The 20054-nt window shown below is 37.7% G+C and overlaps 1 protein-coding gene across 1 annotated transcript; it reads left to right on the top strand.

Moving 5' to 3' along the window:
* Positions 1-1368: 1368 nt before the first annotated feature.
* On the top strand, positions 1369-19560 carry ZNF475 (zinc finger protein 475). Its single transcript, XM_060760818.2, has 5 exons — positions 1369-1492; positions 6823-6937; positions 8601-9527; positions 15444-15624; positions 18999-19560. Exons 3-5 carry the CDS (start codon positions 8883-8885, stop codon positions 19148-19150), a joined length of 978 nt encoding a protein of 325 aa, XP_060616801.2. The 5' UTR covers positions 1369-1492; positions 6823-6937; positions 8601-8882; the 3' UTR covers positions 19151-19560.
* The last annotated feature ends 494 nt before the right edge of the window (positions 19561-20054 follow it).

Here is a 20054-nt window from a genome sequence, read left to right as displayed (position 1 = left end):
GGGTCTTCGGACTGTGCTTGGTCTGGGACCTCCCCCGCGGCCACTCCTGGGAGTGCACGACTCCAGTTGTTGTGCCCACAGGTTCATCGGAACACGCAAGCCCCCTCACCACGACAAGGTGACAGTCCATCGAGGGGGGTAATTTGACTAATGAGTACCAAAATAAATGTAGCTCAATAACAACAAATGAAAAAACTAGAGGTGAAACTGAGTGATAGAAAGAAAGGAAATTAGTAATAGCCAACTTTCACATCTCAGGGCACCAATACCCTTGTCCCCAGGGCAGAACATCCAAAATATTAGTCCAAAGGACTATTTCTACAGTAGTAACAAAATGCTGCAGGATTTCAGTTCATGTATAGGGCAAATACTCTCTTCAGTATTTGCTTTGTATGTTTGCCTCATTGCAACAGCAGTAAAGCAGGGCTCTGTTTGCTGTAGAGCTGGTTGCCGAGCAGCAGAAAACAAAATATTGCTCTCGCCTGGGCTGTTAACAAACTGGAGCTCGCTTCATAGGAAGATGAGAAGACAAAATCTTACATTTTGAAAAAATGAAGTGTGCCATCCCTGTGAAACAATACATTATTACTACAATGGGTGGAATAACATAGAAACATTATGTGTATTTAAAGGTGTGAGCTATAATGTACTATTATCTAATAAGTTATATTTATTGAAAATTATTAATTAAAAGATCATGCATATACAGAACATATTTTTCCAAAATGTCTATAATATATTTTAATATTATTTCAATCCCTGATGCTCACTTGAGGCAGTCCTATTATAAAATGCCATTTTCCCCACCTGTTTTGGGGAAGTACTGTGGTGTAGTGGTGTGAGTCTGAGAGACCAGGGTTTACATCCCCGGTTAGCCATGGAAAGCCACTGGGTGACTTATCTCTCAGCATCAAAGGAAGATAATGAAAACTTCCCTCTGAATAAATCTTTTCAAGAAAATCCTATGATAGGCTAGCTTTAGGGTTGTCATAAGTTGACAATGTTTTGAAGGCACACAACAACAACATAGTAAATAACTATGTGATAATAATTTGATGCAGTTCTTCAAACCTTTCCTCCCTCTCTCCGAAACATGAACCATTTCAGTAACCATGTAGTCGCTTGAGTCAAAGTGAGGGAATTTTCATTCTCCCTCCCCATGAAGTATCCCAGAGATGAACTTTGGAGCATTTCTATCCACACATGTCAAAATGGGTCCTGCAGGTATAGCTCTCCTCACCACCACCTTCCTAAACAATGCTGCCGGCCAATCAGCTTTACAAGAACTCTGTGAATTCACTTTTGTTGATAAGTTGCTAGGAAACATGTCAAGAGACAAAAGAGAGGAACGTCCATTGCCACAGCAACCCAAGATGCTAACCTACTAAATTAAGTATGGAAAGAGATACTGAGACCTAAGCTTTGCTTCTGCTAATTCCTCGGTGAGCATGGAGGGAACTTTATGGAGGGGTTTAAGTACTGAGAGTTCAAGGTAAGACCAAGTCTGGAAAAATGGAACTGCTCATAGGCTCAACAGAAACATGCTTTTCTATATTATTGAATTACAGGACCAAATGAACCCCTTTTAATGGAAATATCATGTTCATATTATGCAATTATTGTTGTCCTCACACTGTCAAATAGTTAGTCTTGTATTGAAAGCCCTTGTATTTTATAGGACTGTTAGCACTGCGTTCATGAACTTTCCTGTTTTCAGGAGCAGAAGTAGCAACAACAACAATCCATTACTGCTGTCATTGTGCCACACCAATAGGAATACTACCGAGTGCTAGTTACATTTAGTTAAACGTTTAGTATAACAGGTAGGACTGAGTTTTCCATGAGTTTCTTTATGTATTCAATTACATTTGGGTTTGTGTCAGAAACAAACCTTCATTTTTTACTGCGATGTCACCCCCCCCCCCCCAATAGTTGTTTTTTCCAAGTGGTAGGAAAATTAGAATCAAATTGCATTAGAGTGGCATGAAGATACAAGCTTAGAAACAAAAATTTCACTATGTTCACAGTGCCTGCAATTGGCCAAATAATTAAAAGAGACACCTCTGCGAAATTGAACTTGGAAAGTGAAGATTTTGGCTGCAAATAATATATTATGCTGATTAATTGGAATGACATATTCCTGGAAAAGTCAGATAGTTTGCATGTAGACATCAAATACTAAATTTCACTTGTTATTTGTTTCACTTTACACCAGCAAACACATTGGCAGATATATTCTGAAATATGCTTAAATTATTATTAATAACCCCATTTCACTTTGATACTGAACTACACAATTTTTGTACTCTGAAGAGAAATATGTTTGCATTTTAATCAGATGAGTTTATTTTAGGCAGCACAGATTCTCAGTTTGTATATATGTTGGTTATATTTTTTTTTAGTGATGGTTGTTAGTTTCCATCTCATTAGTCAGTGACTTAGCTTTGGGTTTCTAATATGAACGTTAAAGGAGCTGTCCACAGGGCTGAGCTACATCCCAACTACTAGCTTAGAAAGCAGATTTAAAGTCCAACAAAAAAAAAACCCAACTTAGGTTAGATTCCCTCTCTAACACACACAAATGATACAGGAACCACAATGTCAGTTATTTTTTAATGAACTCACATTGGATGAACTTATCTCATTCTGTGGTTCCTTATAGTTTTCTTGAAGGATCTTAGACCACTGAGAAGATGGTATCTGAAGGACTTTAGAACAAGAAACCAGAAAGGACAAATAAACAAGCAAATCCTGTTCTTGCAGAGAAGAGAAGTACACAAATGGAGGTAGCCATAGCCAAATGTGAAATCATCTAGGCTCAGTGAGAACAGCTATAGACTTGATCCAATAGATTGGATCTTTGGCATTTCCCTCTGGCTAGAACACCAGCCAAGAAATAATGTTCTTATAATAGCTGCTTCTTTCCCGTTGTGTGTGTGTATGTATGTGTGTGTACACATACATAAGTGCTTTACAAATAACATGTATGACAACTTCCTGTCCCAAAGGAATAGAGGGAAGCAACAGAAAAGGCACAGAAAAGAACATCAGACAGAGATATATCATAGGATAATATGTGATTATTTCAACAACACATAGTTTGGCTTAGTTGGCATAAGAACTATAGTGAAAGGGCAATCCAACAGTTTCTCAGAAAAAGTGAGGAGATAATGAAAAGAATTAAGGTAAGTGGCCATGTGGAAGTGTTCTGGAAGGCTGTTTTGGGAATAAAAGCTAGCAAGAAGAAATGGAGGTGGCCATTTCAGGAAGGATAATATTGGAGGACTAAATGTGATTGATCTGGATATGTAAAGTTCATAGGAGGGATGTACTCAAATATAAGTAAAAGCTGTCCATTGCCAAAAAGGTTGTGATACTGAAGGCAAAACAGAAACCAGTGAAGGAAATTTGTGGTTAGTAAAAACACTTAGGTCCTCTGAGGGGTGGCTGGCTACTCCCAACCAACCAGATCCCAACTGGCAACAGTCACCCAGAGGACCTTTCATCGGCTGCCCCAAGAGTATGAAATGGCCTGCTGGAAGAGCTCCAACAGCTAAATCAGGTATCAGTATTTGAAACACAGTCGAAGGCCTATCTCTTCTTGCAGGCTTACCCAGTCTGTTTTAATAATGACTTTTAAATCACATTCTATGTTTATTTTTAAAAAAACTTTTGTCTTATATATTTTAATATATGTGTGTTTTGATATGTGTTTTATGCTTGCATTTTAAATATATTTTAATATGTGATTTTATAGATGTATGTTGTGCCCCATCGCAAGGTGAAACAAGAAAATGGTTGTTGTTGTTGTTGTTGGCAAATCAATCTGATTTCTTTGCTACATGATGTCCAGAGTTGACAATCACAAAGAGTCTCAAAACAGTTTATATAAAATAAGAACAGTATAGTAACAGTAAACTTAGAGGCCTAAAACTTTTAAACCCAGCAAACCAAACAACAGAAACCCATACTTTAAACAATTTGAATTTAATTTACAGTTTCAAAATGTTAAAAGTTCTATTCCAAAAGCCTAATACACTAGCAGTGTTTTAATTTGGTAACAAAGAGAATACAGTTGACAGCACTCATGTTTCTCTCAGGAGGTACTCTAAATCAGACTACAATTATAAAGAAGGCCCTTTTATAGATACATACTACACCTCTCTCAGCTGTGGTATATAAAGGAATCAATACGGTATATGAACTATATTTCCCTGAAGCTATTTGGTCCCATTGCTGCTTAGGGCTTTCAAGCTGGCCGTGATATTTGCTCATAGAGGCCAAATGCATGGAAGCTGGTGTAATGCTGTTCCACTTATGTAAACGTCTCAGAATCCTAACCAGCTCTGCTTTGAATCAACTGAAGCTCTTGGACCATTTTCAAGTTCAATGCAGGTCCACCTTGAAACCTTCTGTGCTTTATAATAATGTGAAGTAAGCCTGCCAGATAATGTAGAGATTTTTATATCAATAACAACCAGACAATCAATTACAGCAAGGGTGCACAGAAAGCATAGAAAATATTGTCACTAAACCAGGTATCATGCAAATTGATCTTGAGACTTCTAGGAAATAGAGCTCCAATTCAGAAACAGCAAAACAGACTTCCTAATTGACTTAACTGGGTTAGTTTCAAACAGTATGTTGAAGCTTCTTGGATGTTGTTTTTGTTGTTCGTGTTTGCCTTCAAGTCATTTCTGACTTATGGTGAACCTAAGGAGAACTGGTCATGTGGGTTTCTTAGATTAAGATTGTGTGACTTGTCTAAGGACATCCAATGGGTTTTCATGGCTTAGCCAAGATTCAAACCTTGGTGTCCAGAGTCTCAGTCCAACACTCAATCTGCTATGCCAATGTCAGTAGCCTTGGGGTTTCTGTCTTCCTTCACTGACCTTTGTGGAATAAATAAAATCATCACAGGGTTTTGGATATGAGGTCTTGGACTCATCTGTCACAGGATGATCATCTGTCATCCTGTGACAGATTATCTGAATCATGACCTGAATCCAAATTCCTATATCCTATCACCACATTTTTAAGTTAAGCTGAATTGATCCTGTTTAATTGCTCTATTTTTGTTCCATTAATTCTATCCTACTATACGTTTCTATCCACCTTATTGACCACCCTATCCTTTAACTAGCTTCACATATTGGCTCCCTCCCCCCCCCTCCAAAATTGAGTCTGTTGTTGTTTTTTATGCTTGTTTATTATTATTTATGCTGTTTTATGCTATTTTAATTTGTTATTTTCCTTTTTTAATTGTATGTTTCCTTGGGCTTGGCTCCATGTAAGCTGCTCCGAGTCCCCTCGGGGAGATGGGGGCGGGGTAGAAAAATAAAGTTATTCTTCTTGTTCTTTAAACATAGAGTTAAACTGGACTTGTCCCACAGTATTTTATGGTATGGGGTAGCTTCAGCGGTATTTGATTGAATTCATGATAGTCAAAACTCTGAAGCTGATGGACTCATCTTGATGAATCTGTAGATACCTGGCATGCTTTTAACAACAATGGAAAGCAAAAACAAAGGCAATGACATTCTGAAGGCTTTTGTTCTTGCAAAATTTGAGCATTTTTATAACAGTAAAGCATGATGGAGGTTGTTTTTGCTCAAGAGATTGGCTTTGCCTTTTGCTAAGTAATGTGTTTTTTAACTCCTAAAATGCTTAAGGACTTAGTTGTTCTTTCATGTTTTAACATCCTGAAAGGGAATATTCTTTTTCAGAGCAGGTTTACCATATCATCTTTTTAATAAACACAAATCAAGAGGGATTTCAGCACTATCACTTGTCTGATTCCCGAGTCAGTGTAGCAATGTTCCATTCAATAAATGTGTTGTAAAGGTATCCAAGGTTACAATATGCATTTTTGTGGATTGTTTCCTCAGAGGAATATAGAGAGATGTGGGAAGAGAGAGAACCAGTGCTGCAGAGGAAGGTTTGAAAAACGAATGAAGGAAATAGAGTCCTTTGGTGTTCGTCTACCAGCTTTATTTTCAAAGACAGCCATGAGGCTAACAAAACAATGGGTTCTCTGCGGAATTCTTGTCCTAATGGATCTATAAATCTGAACCTATTGAAACTTTTTTTAAGTACTTGACCTAACCATTAGGATGAATGCTTAGATTAGATTAATGTATTCTCCTGACCATTTGAGATAATCCTATTGTTATATGCCTTAAAAAGATAAATGGAAGTTTAATCCTAGTACATTTCCTTTTGTATAGAAAATAAAATGTAAATGGTTTGAATTTGGACTACTTATTCTTTTATTGTGAGACATTACATATAAAGTAGCCCCTTCTCGTAGGATCCGATTTATCTTCTGCACTGCTATGCATTGCTTTATTGTGATACAAGCAGTCCATTACATCTACATTTATTTTCAGTACCAGTGTATGGTTTGTGAATTAAGGCCATCTTTGAGAACTACTGAATAGATCAACTATTGTCTCAAATTAAAAAACCCCTCTTTGACTAGTATTCACATTTATTGAAACAAATAGGGAGGGAAAGCCCAACAATATTTTGCCTTTTACTGAGAAATGTTAATTTACTTTTTAGTTTTTAGAAATTTACAGGTTTTATAGCTGATCAAGCACATACCAGAGAATGCCAAATTTATGGATATGATGTTACAGGTCATTTCCAACTTTGCAGAAAGGAAATGAGTCCAAATGGCATAATCCTCCAAGTAAAGAATAAATCCATTATGAAGGCTTTCCAACTGAGATTTTGGAAGTCCAACAATTGCCTATATTGTTAATAGGTTGATTCATTTTCAGCAACATGCCTTGACTCACTCAACATTTTCTCTTGCAGAGTCTGCATTACTGCTTGAAAGTACTGCAAAGCATTAACAGCTTGATCATCACGGATACATATCTATCAGTGGAGAATGGCATGATGGATAAAGTATGAGCAGACTGAAACAAAGGTATATATCCAACCATTCTTAGTTTTAAGCCTGGTCTTTTCTTCCTCTCTGGCCTGGAAAGGGTTTCATTTGCTCTGAATTCTGAATTCTGAGGAATGTCTAGAAACTGACAAACCATATTTCACATAAACAGAGGGATACAGATATCCTGGAAATAGTCAAAATTAGATAGTGCTCACACTTGCGTATGAATCAAACAACCCAGAAGAGCAACCCTATAGAACTAAATGTACAGATGAAAATAACGTTTGCGGAGAGTTGACTTCTAGCTTGAAGCAACTTCATGACTTCATGACAGGAGCTGGCAACTTCTGACACTCTGAGAACTGATCAGACCAAAGGAGGAACTGGACCCTCATTCAGAAAACAGGATTTCATATGTGCCAAAATAACCCGTCTGAATTTACAACAAGCCCAGAGGCAAATTTAAATTCCTACAACTCATTATCAAAACATAAATAACACCAGAAATTGAAGGAATTAACTCCAGGTTTTGAGAAAGGTTGAAAAAAATATTGAACAACTTGGGTAAATGTTCATAGGACCCAGGACCATAGTCAGAAAAAAAATCGGGGGGGGGGGGGGTGTTGAGTTTTTCTTAGCAAATCGTGAGAAGTAGTTTCATTACACAAAATAATTTAAATAGTATGATACAGTCTATATTTTATATAGACTTAATTAAATCAATTTTTCATCTCCTTCATGGAGGGCTTCAAATCCCTCCCATGCCTTAGGCTTTGCCTACCAGGTGTGGGTGGGCCAACTTGGTTGCTTCCACTATATCAGCTATTGTTGCAAGTAATGACTGTGAATAAATTGTCAAAATTTGCTTGAGATAATGCTTGCAGTTCTGAAGGGACTTGTTTAATTTTTGCTTCTCATAGACTTAGCAGGGGATTTGGTTAACCAGTTAAATTGATGAATAAACCAGGTTTTTTTAACCTGAACAATTTCGGGGGGGGGGACCACTACCCCCCCCCCCCCCCGGCTACAGCCCTGATAGGACCTCATCACATGGAGGGCCAGAAGCCGAAGGACACTGTGAGAAACCGTGGGGCAGTACTGTTGTGGGCTGCTATCCCATGACGTTTCCCAGCTGTCCTCAGCTTCCTCCTATGCTGTCCCTAGCTTCTTTCATAGGGTCCAGATAGTCAGGGCTCCCTCTTAGTGTGCTGCCAACGCACTGTCAAGACAGAGCCCAATGGAGCCGCACTGGAAGTAGCCCTGTTTCATATAATGGGCTTTGGCAGACTTCATCCCAGCAGGATTCTTTTCCTATTGTCAAGGAAAAAATTAATTTGTTTTTGTTTGGCAAATATATTATTCCTTTTGTCTTGCATAAAACCAACATACATGTCTTAGCCATGGCAGTTAAAGTGATTCTATAGTGTACTGTAGACGCACCACCAACTATTCATTGTGTGAGCTCAAACATAATCTCATACAGGTTTTCTGACAAGTAGGTCCTACTAAGGTCAATAGGACCTATTTCCAGGTAAGAGTGTGTAGGATTGAAAAAGCAAAAATGAAAATATTGAAAGCCATATAATCATTTTATTTTCATGTTACACAAACACGCACGCACACGCACACACAACATACACTCACACATGCATGAATACCAGTATTCATATTTGTCTTATGTCTTCATTTCTTTTTCAAGGCAAAAAAGACAACAAAAATAGTAAAAAGAAAAGAAAACCAAAAAAAGTTTACATCAAACCGCAGCATTACTGGAACATCGTTGTTAGAATATTGTAAAAATATACTCAGATCTTCTCCTAGCTACTCTCAATTATTATAGTTTCTAGTATCTCTGCCCTAGAGATTGTAGTTATTTTTAAAGGAGCAAGTTTAACCAGAAGATAAGGATAGGAAAAGCAAGGTCAAGCCAAGTGCCACTATATAACTCCAGAGAAACTGTTAATGGAACATTGTAGACTTCATGGAAACTGCTCTATTGAAAAGGGCTTTGAACAAGCATTATAAAACTATGCCAAATGCCGGAAAAGTCCTTGCTAATGTCTCGACCATTTCATGTTCGAAACAAGTTTTGACACCTGTTGTGCCAGATCGTCTACCAGAGGTAGTAGGTTTAAATTCTGTCATTAAAATTAACTCCGGGAAGAAGAGACCTGGGACTGTGATAGTTTCCAAAAGATCAGATACTGGTGTCATGTCCCAGGATCAGTGGGATCGACCAGTCATTCCACCAAGAAGACCTGGCTTCAAGGTGTGCTATATCTGTGGCAAAGAGTTTGGCTCACAGTCACTTCCTATCCATGAGCCTCAATGTCTGGAGAAGTGGCACATTGAAAACGAGCAGTTACCAAAACATCTCAGAAGACCAGCGCCCATTAAGCCTCAGACGCTTTCTGAAGGATCTCAGGGTCTGATGGCTGAAAATGCAGCTGCTGCTCGAAGTCACCAAGCTCAGTTCCTCCCTTGCCCAAATTGTGGCCGTACTTTCCTTCCTAATCGTCTCTCTGTGCATCAACGAAGTTGTAAATCAAAGACAAGTTCGGGTCCCTCCAACTACAGTTCTCCAAAATCAAAAGGTTACGGGCCAGCATCTTCTGTGTCAGACAAGGTAAACTAGAAGGTATTACGCTTGAAAGGTTCAGTTGTTTTTGTATGGGAATTCATAGATTACGTTCTGCTGCTATAGAACTTTATGTTAAAACCTTCTCTGTTGGCCTCAATCAAACTAGGTTTTTATTTCAGATATGGATAAATGAGTGAGTAGATTAAAACAAATAGCTGGCTGGACCCTCAGGATTTTTTTGGTCAGATTGTTATTTCTTCATTGCTTTTCTCTGACCCTTTCCTCGGATCAATTTCTCCCTTAAAGTCAGCCAGTCAAAAAGTGCCTTTTAATTTGGGAATGCATCATACACATCTTATACATTAAAACGAGCTTCAGGTGGTTAAGTAGTCCAGAGTTGAACTAGGGAACCTATGAAACTCAATGCAAATTTCTAGTAAAGACTTTCTCACAAAACCGAAGTTCCCATGATCATTTGGAGAAAGTGGTCACAGTATGAATCAGGCATTTCTTGTGTAGATTTCATGAGAAAGATGAGCAGTGCTCATAAGGATATCCCTTTGAGAAAAAGGTGGGCTATCAAACAAGCAAGCAAGCAAGCAAAAGAAATGGAAACAGTTTCCCCAGCTATTTTATCCCCACAAAGCTAAAACAAAAAGAGCAGAAAACTTAAGTGTACCGGCTGAGGTTGGCTTTGGTACACAGGTGTAGCAGATTGAAACAGAGCCAGAGAAAGGAGAATTCATACCTTCCCAATTTATATATAACAAGCCATTTGCTGGTTGCAATTAAAAAGAAAACAAGGTTTTCTGCATGCTGTGGCTAAGATTCTACATAGGACTGCTAGATCTCAGAGTTAGGCCTTGTGTCCCCATTTTTTTCTTGTGGGTGATGAGGGTGAAATTTCTCCAATTTTAGGAGACTAAAACCCCTTTCACATTGAGTGGATGCGGATTTGAACAAGAGGACATAGTTTTAATTTTTTTATTGTTCACTGTTTTAATTATTTTAAATGTACTGTAATGTTTCTTTTTTCTGCTTTTTATCAATGTTCAAAGAAGATAATGTTGTTACTTGGTAATCCAGTTGGTAATGGGATATATGGATCAACTATGATTGACTGAATGTAAAAGAAACTATTACTAACCAATGTTGGCTCTACAACTGAGCTTTTGACACTGCTCCTTTCAAATCCTACTTTGAACTGCATTGTGGTAATCGACCTCTAGATTTATATTTTCAGCAGCTAGTTCCAAAAAGTAATGAAAGAAGGTGATGTTCTTCTAGTGAACATATATTTCTATTTCCTATATAGATTACATTTATAAATGTTTGATGTCTTTTCCAATGTCTGTGTCAATAAATGGAGAAATGTTAATTCTAATTTTCATGGGCTCAGCCTTGAGTATCTGATGCTGCCATCTGCTGCCTTCTTGTGTCCTATGTGTGTTTACAAAATAAATGCATTCTAGTCTTTTGTCTTCCTTCTTTGAGTGCTTAAAACCAAGATCTTTGCCTTGCTCTACAGCTTCATTAAAATATGAACCAAATCTGGAGCAAATATTTCTTTTTGAAACCCTAAAAGTTCTTATTATAAAAAACCCTTTTTCCAGATTCAGCTTTCTTTCTTCCTTCTTCCTTACCTTTCCTTCCTTCCTTCCTTCCTTCCTTCCTTCCTTAAACAACTTTCAATTAGGCCAAAAAAATCCCATTGCTGGAATAATTAATGTGTGATATGGAATTTTCCAATAGCTGCCAAAATAGTTTTGCAGTAACTTCATGAAATCATGGCATCCCATGGGTACCTTAGGTTCACCAAAAAGTTGACAACTGAACAACACACTGAGGCTTCAACTGGTTCTGTAAGAGCTGGCAACTCTTACAGAACAAGCACAAATACCTTACAACCAAAAGTAATTTAGCTCCTTTTAAGTCTTATAAGTTTTATACTTATAATGCTAGATATTTAAAGACTAAATTTCTTTTTCAAGAAAATACCACATTTTATTAATTCTAAGACACCATTTGTATGGGGATAAAAGTAAATCTTAGAACTGAGGAAATTCAGTATAAATTATTTTCCCTGGTCTATTAGTTATGAGTGGAATCCTGGATATCACATTCCTACACAGTTAAAGAAAAAAGTGACTGAGTTGTTGTAGGCTTTTTCGGGCTATATGGCCATGTTCTAGAGGCATTATCTCCTGACATTTCACCTGCATCTATGGCAAGCATCCACAGAGGTAATGACCTCACTACCTCTGAGGATGCTTGCCATAGATGCAGGTGAAACATCAAGAGAGAATGCCTCTAGAACATGGCCATATAGCCCGAAAGAACTTACAGCAACCCAGTGATTCCGGCCATGAAAGCCTTCGACAAAATAAACAGTGACTGAGTCTAGCAATTGCACAGGTTACATGGTCAGTAAGCAATGTTGAAAAGTTAACCTAACATGAATCTTATGATTTTCCAACATAATTTAATTTAGAACTGTAATCCTCCCTGAGGTGTTATTTCCATAAAAGGGTAGGAACCTGAGTGATACCAGAGTTTAACTTTATCAGTAGTCCTAACCTACAAAATCTAGAAGGGAGTTTGTGGATGATAACAGATGGAAATAATTTTATGGAAGCTAAAGTTTAAGATATAAATCTACTTTATTGGTAGTGTGATATTTCCCATATATGTTCACTCCATGCCCTCCAATATTTCACAGATGAAAACCAGGAGAGAAGTAGCCAAATAACATGAGCATGATCACGACAGCAAAAGTTATTAATGAGGAAGAACACATAAGACAGGGGAAGCTGTAGCAGTTCTATTTTGCCTGCGCCTATTGGGAAGGTCAAGATTCCTATCTGTTTCTTCTACTGAATTAATTCAAATGTTCAAATATACTTCTCCACTTTGAACTCAGTTTGCAGCAATACGTTGAGGACAAAGAGAGGAAATGGGAGTCAGAGGGAGAACTGGAACATTTTTAAAGAAGCTGAAAAATAGGATACCAAATTGGACAATTAGTGGACATATTACCTATACTCACAGGATGAGAAGATACGGTAACTGGGAAAAGCTATGTGTTTCAGTGTGGTGAAACTGTATACATCTGCAATCTTTGCAAAGAGTTCCATGATTCCCAGGTGTGGGCGCCCTTGTGTCCTCTCTTCTGATTCTGTCCACATCATCATTGCCACAATTATGAATGACCCATTTACTCAGGATCCAATCTACATTACTATTCAATGAAAGCATGTGGAATAGAGGTTGTGGGAGGGTAGTTATGGGGAGGGAATATTTTGTATTTGATTCTTTTGTTTTCTGTTTTAGTATCTATGTTTTTAATTTTTTTGTTGGGTTTAAATTACATTTTTTCAAAATTTCATACAAAATAAATTAAAAAGAGAGAGATTGGGCTTCAACCTACTCATGCCAAACCTTATCTTCAGTAATGATTTAAAAATCTGTCTTTTTGAACATTAAATGATATGGTGGCCGGATTTAAGGCAGGGAAAAATAATCTTGTAATACATTTAAGTAATATATTTCAGGATGCGTTTTTGTAGACATCAATCCACTTTTTCAGGTAAATTGATGGAGTACAGTATTAAAGCCAGAGGTATTTAAATGCATTAACATAGTTGTGGGCGTGGTTTGAGAAAGTAAAAAGATACAGAAAGATGCAAATAGTGAGCCTGGTTTTAAACCTTCAGAGTTAAGAAAGATGATACATGATTTTTTTTTCATTCTCCCATTTATCAAAATATTTAAAGAGATATACAGGGGGGAAAACTATTAAAGAACAAAAAGCAAACACAGCTGTGTTTGTCATAAGAAAAAAAATCAAAATCCATATTAATATGTACTAATGTAGCTTTATTATACTGTCAAGGAGCAGATCACACAAATTTGTTCAAATTTCAGGGTCTCCATATCTCTTCAAGGGGTGAAGTTAAAGAGTGCCTAGGTGCATCTACATTGTAAAAATGATGCAGTTTGATATCACTAAACTGCCATAACTCAGTGCTGTGGAATCGTTAATGAAACACCAGCACTCTTTGGCAGAGAAGACTAAAGACCTGGTAAAATTACAACTTCCATGATTCCATAGCAGTGAGACATGGCAGTTAAAGTGATTTCAAACTGCATTAGTTCTACAAGGTAAATGCACTTTAGGATTGGGGGGGGAATAAAGAAAATTCTGATGATGCCCATGGTATCTGGCTGATATTGTAGGATGGAATGAAGATACAAGCCAGTCTGATGGAGTGGTTTGAGGGTTGCAGTATGACTCTGGAGACCAGGGTTTGATTCCTTGTTCAGTCATGGAAACCTACTCTGTGACCTTGAGAGAGTAAGATACTTGCAACCCCAGAAACCCCCACAATGGGTTTGCCTTATGATTGCCATAAGTGGGAAATTACTTAAAGGCACACAACAACAACAAACAGGGCTTTGTACAAAATAAAATAATCATTAAAGAATAAAAAATAGTCCATGAATATCAAGTGGAGACTTCTCTCTTCTTTGTTTGTGAACTCTGTCTCTCAGCCTCTTGCTCTAGCTTCTGGGTTCTTTCAGGTGAAAGATTTGCTTTAGGCTGGCTTATGACCTCCAATGGATAAACATCTCACCACTCTCTCAAATCATAAAACATCTGGAGTCAAAGCAAATGTTGACTAAAGTGACCAAAGTCTTGGCAATAAATATATTTTGTGGAAACACTCAATTTAATTTGGCCTTTCTTTTGGACATAATGCTGGCTATTTTGGCAGAAAAGAAAAGCAATATTTGATGTAATCACAATGGTCACATTGTTTTAAAGGAAAAATATTATTATTATTATTATTTCCACAAAGGAGTCTCAAAGCAGAAAAAGACAATCTTTTCACACATGAACTAATTCCTCCTACTCCTATATTTAGATCTCACTGTGCAATTAAACCCTATCTTATCCCCCAGATCTCCTGTCCTGATACATTACATTGCCCTCTCACCCAGTGTTTTAAAATTTTTAATTTTTTAATCTTTGCAATTGGCCCTGCCCACTGTGATTATTTTCAGTGTTTTAATGTCCTGATTTTATATTGTTGTGCTGTTTATTTATATTGGTTTTGTATCTTATGTTATTTTATTTTCTTATTTTCTCTTGTGATCTTGTGTTATATTGTTTTACTGTATTGCTGGCCATGGCCTCATGGAAGCCAACCCGAGTCCTCTTGGGGAAATGGTGGCAGGGTATAAATAAAATTATTATTATTATTATTATTATTATTATTATTCAAAACCAAACTTAAGGCAGCTACTGTTTCTTCATTTAAAGCAGAGGTGAAGAAAGTGTAGCCAATGGGCTATCTATACTCCAAAAGACATCCATTCTCTTAGACCTTCCCCACCCTTAAATAAATAAATAATGGTGTGATTTCCAGGTGGTATGGCCATGTTTGAGCAGCACAGGAGAAAATGCTGCTAGACGATGACCATATAGCCTGGAAACCACACAACACTCCAGTTTTTCCAGCCATGAAAGGCTTTGACAATACAAATAATAAGTTATTTCTACTTCTGAAAGTTTCTGGTTTTAATTGTTGTTTCCCATACTTTCAATTTGGGACCTGATGCAACACAGGATGTGTCTCCACTGGGTCCCCTAAACTTTTATACCCCTAAATTATTTCTCTTGAAACATGTATGACTGGAAGCTAAGGTATTCTAACCTATACACCTGTATTTTACAGATAGTAAAAAACAGAACATTTTGAAATTGCTTCTAAATGCTAATTTTATCAGAAGAGTTGTTCATAATATTGCCCACCCCTAAAAATCATCCAGTGAATTTCTGGGTTCAGTGGGGACTAAAATCTATATCTCCCAAAGTCCTACCTGACACTTTGATCACTACACAGCACTGTATCCCAACTTTCTGACACCATTTTTTAAATTGCATTTTGTTGCTTTCAGCCTGCAGTGATAAGGCGACCCCCAACTGTCATCTGTTACATCTGTGGTCGTGAGTATGGAACTCAATCTATAAGTATCCATGAACCACAGTGTCTTAAAAAATGGCATATTGAAAATGATCAACTGCCAAAACATTTACGAAGATCTGAACCTGTGAGGCCAGTTGTCCAATCCATAGGAGGTAAGTATAAAGTGATTAATGTACATATGCTCCTCTTAACACAGGGCATTTTTGCCCCATTTTACCACTTTGTTTCACAGCAAGGACAGGGCTTGCCGTGTGCCATTACACGATGCACAGCAGGCCCCACCCACTTTCCTCCCAAAATCAGGGGGAAGTGCCAAAAGGCACTTCCTCCATGACTATGTGGAGGAAAAAGTATTTTGGGTAGTTCTGACAAAGCTACCTGCACTTTCTCTTCTATTTCCCTGTGTGATGGACGAAAAGGCATCAGGGCAATGCCCATCCCCTCTGTGTGATGAGGGGAGGAGGGAGGATGCATGAGACACCATGAACCAGGTCACATGCCTTTCCTTTTGCTGGTGATCACCACAAAATGGCACAGCTCGAAAGGGCCATATGAAAAGGTCCATGGATAGGTATTTTGCCTAATAAACATCCATTAACATGTTGCATATAGGTTTTATTTAGCTAATTAAAATGATGCCATGTTGCTTAAGTTAGTTTCATTTCACAAATCAGTGGGCTTTTACACTTCTAAAGACTAAAATATCACATTTGTCTAAATTTTTGATTGTCCTATATTGTTATAATGACAGTAGATTCAGAATTTACAAATTTCAAATATGCAGTCTGTTAGAAATACCTGAGAAAACTTGCTTAGTGGCTGCCCTATGGCTTTGACATTTCTGGCAAGTTAGCACCCTTTCTGTTATCCTCCTGCTAGTAAGCAAGACCATTTGTGTCTAGGCAAGCTTCTGAGATCTGACTTGATTCACTGTACAGTTAGGTTTTATGTCTGGCATATTGAGTTGTTACTTTATTAATCTTTTATTAGGAATACTTCAATTATAACTATCATTTTTTCATAATTTTTTTTGTTGGCTGCCATGAACGTTATCTTAGGGTGGATCAACACTGCCCTATATCCCAGGATCTGATCCCACATTTTCTACTTATCTGAGATTATCTGGGCCGTGTAGACTCATATAATCCAGTTAAAAGCAGATAATCTGGGATCATATACTGGATTATATGGCAGTATATGACAATTGAGCTCAGTATTTATGAGGTTATAAGCTGCAACCAGTGTAGTGTAGTAGTTTCGGTGTTTGACTAGGACCTTGGATAACAGCGTTTGAATTCCCCCTTGGCCTTCAAGATCCCTTTGGTGACCTTGGGCAAGTTGTACTCCCTCAGCTTCAGAACAAATCCTGCTGAGAAAACCCCATGATAAGTTAGACATAGAGGTTACCATAAACTGGAAATGGTTTGAAGTCACAAAACAACAAGCTGGACACATAGTCTTGTAACTTTAAGGATTTGTGTTTACATCGTTAATGACTAGACACAACCCTTAAAACCATATAGTTGAGTCATTTCAGTTCTCATTCTTTTTGGATGAGTAGCACTACATGTTGTCCTGTGCTGTATGGAACTGGGTTGGGGAAACTTCATAGTACAGAATTTAAAGCATTATGATGCCATTTTAACTGCTATGACTGGAATTCTGGGTTTGGTAGTTTGGTTGAGAATTCTAATTGGCAAATCCCAAGACTCCACAGCATGTTGTTATGGCAGTGATATAATTCTATTATGTGAAATGGCCCCAAGGTGCTGAGTACAGGTTCAAGTCTTAGTAAAAATAGTGTTTCATGTCTCTCACAATCCAAATGCTCAGGATTCTGGCTGTTGTGAGTATGGTAGACACCTATCCTCCTACTCTCACCAAATCCAGAAATATAGGATTTGTGCTTGATATTCCCCAAAGGCAAAGACACATGTAAGCCCCTTCTGGTCATTTTCTGGATACCAATCATGAAAATTTCCCTTTCCTTTTATCAACCTTGTATGCAACATTAATAGGATGGCTTTGTTTCTGTTGTTTCTTCTATGGTTCCTCTGCAGAAGAGAAGCAGCAAGTGGGTATAACTCTTCTCTTGCCATTTGCTTTCCCTGCAGCTTTCCTCTTCTGGAGTCAAATTTGTTTTGCAAACATCTTCCTAGAACTTTAAAATCAATGAGATGGATAATGATTTAAATAAATATTCAAAAGGAAAGTGTTTAGCAAGAGAAGAGTTAAGCATGTACACCCCCTTCCCCATGCTATGCTGTAAAGCACTTCCCTAGGGCAATTTTTTAAGTGTGAAGGGGCTGTGATGGCAGCTATGTAATGTGTAATTTGGCCCTGACTATTCCAAAGTATACAGCATACACATTCATTTCCTGCAAATGAGAAGACCACTCACTATGGCCAAAAAAAGAAACAGAGTTGGTTGCTCATCTAACAAAAAAGAATATTAGGAACAGACGCATTATGAGATCTAAGGCTTATTTGCATATGGAGAACCAAATACGAATCATATTACAATTGACTGGATTCTTATGGAAAGGTCTATTTTTTTGTCTTCTATATAAGCAACAGCCTTTTTTTAAAAAAAAGCCATTGGATTTAAACAAATTTGGTTCAATATCTGAACATAAAATCTAGGTAATGTATTAAAATATTACTGCCGAAAGTACCATTCCTTTTGGCAATGGCGTACCATTTGCAGTTCAAATAAAATATATACCACAATTTTCTCACCATGGACTGCCAAAGAGAATTGTGAAGTGTAGATACTCTTGGTAAGAGCTCATTCAGTTGTTAAACAACCTCAACTAAAGGTAACCCTGTGAAAAGGAAAAATGTTTAAAGCCCATTTTAAGGCAAGGATTTGATGCAAATAATTATACTATTAAAATGCATTCCAGCTGCCTCAGTCTCTAAGCTTAATTGCAGACAATTCCAGCTGAAAAACGAAAATGGGCATAAATTGAAGTTTACTGATTTTGCCCATAGGGTCTTTGCATTAGCCCTGCTCTCTCGGTCATACCAAAGTCATTTTAAAAAAACACACCTAAACGGGAACAAAATTGGCTGCTCTATCCCCAAGAACAACAGTGGCGTATGAGAAAGGAGGGAACATAGCAAAAGACAGAACATGGTGTGCTTTTTCTTCCATCCTTTTGGTCAGATAATCTTGGCTCATTAAGCAGGATTTGTAACAATGCCAAGTGGCAAAACCGGCTGATACTGAAGTGTAGTTGAGTATGTTAATAATTAGCAAAGAATGTGAAACATAGCACATGCTGAAATGTTTTCTCCATACGTACAAGATGATTCAGTTTGTAGTTAACTTTATTTGACCCCTGAGACAATAAGCAGAGTTTTGGCGGGTTTTTTTCCCTCCCACCTAAAGACTATGATTTAGTTAAAACTGAAAGATTCAGTCAACAGGTATTTCCTGAAAATATTTTCCATAAAAAGTGAACAAGGTTCTCCAGAATGAAAACTGATATATATTTTTTCTTGTTTCTTCTTAATTTTCCAGCCAAAGGTTACTATGATCTTGATGCTTTAAATGAGTCTGCTTGGCAAAGTGCCCAGACCCAGTTAGTTCCATGTAATATTTGTGGTCGTACCTTCTTGCCAGACAGACTGATCGTCCACCAACGTTCATGTAAACCGAAGACACCGAAATAAAGGGCTCCTCCTTCCTAGACAAGGTTTTAAAGAACTAAATTTTGCTTTGATCTAGATAGGTTTCAGCACTCCATAGAATCAAGTTGAATGCTTGCCCTGTTGAAATTACCCAGATGTTGATTATGTAGGTGAAATATGGAATATGTCGCTTCTGCAGTGTTTTGCAACAGTGAAAATGACTATGTGGGCCACAATCTGAAGGATTTACAAGAACCTTTAGAATGACTTCAAGACTGCAAATGATCACCAACCTTTTTACTACCACAGTCTCTATTAAGAAGTGGCCATGCCTGTTCACACATCAGGATTAATAAATCATGTGTACTTATTTTTATTGATTAAACTTATGTTTAAAAGCTCTGTCTGCACAAAATAAGGACAATAAAAGCCTTCAGTAGTCTTCTTCAAAAGTAGGCATTTGTGTGTTTAATGGTCCCCGGTGGCACAATGGGTTAAACCCTTGTGCCAGCAGGACTGCTCACTGAAAGATCAGCTCCAGTTTCTCATGTGGGACATGAGAGAATCCTCCCACGGGATGGTAAAACAGCTGGACGTCCCCTGGGTAACATCCTTCCAGACAGCCAATTCCCTCACATCAGAAGCGACTTACAGTTTCCCAAGTCGTTCCTGATATGAAAAAATGGCCCAATTTCAAGGCTATTATTTGCCTCCTCCCTCTTCCAGCTTACACATCTCAGTCAAAATAATCACTTATAGCTTGAATTCTCCACATTCTCTAGAAGACTTGAATCATAAGTATTATAACCAGTTAGTGATTTTTTCCCCTTAAGAATACAAATAACTTTATACATATTGGCTGACATTCAATTTACAGACGTAGTCCCATATTCCTATGTTCTCCTAGCACCTGGCAGCTGCCAAGCCCCAGGAGGTCAAATGTGGC

This window comes from Anolis sagrei, chromosome 2 (genome assembly GCF_037176765.1).
Source record: "Anolis sagrei isolate rAnoSag1 chromosome 2, rAnoSag1.mat, whole genome shotgun sequence".
In the NCBI taxonomy this organism is placed as follows: Eukaryota; Metazoa; Chordata; class Lepidosauria; order Squamata; family Dactyloidae; genus Anolis; species Anolis sagrei.
This window is presented reverse-complemented; position numbering and strand designations above follow the sequence as displayed.

What these genes read in the sequence shown, in the direction of transcription:
- ZNF475 (XM_060760818.2), top strand. Translation starts at nt 8,883, where the DNA reads ATGGAAACTGCTCTATTGAAAAGGGCTTTGAACAAGCATTATAAAACT. An exon ending in CATCTTCTGTGTCAGACAAG is followed by an intron (nt 9,528 to 15,443) that starts GTAAACTAGAAG and finishes TGTTGCTTTCAG; the next exon opens with CCTGCAGTGATAAGGCGACC. An exon ending in AGTTGTCCAATCCATAGGAG is followed by an intron (nt 15,625 to 18,998) that starts GTAAGTATAAAG and finishes TTAATTTTCCAG; the next exon opens with CCAAAGGTTACTATGATCTT.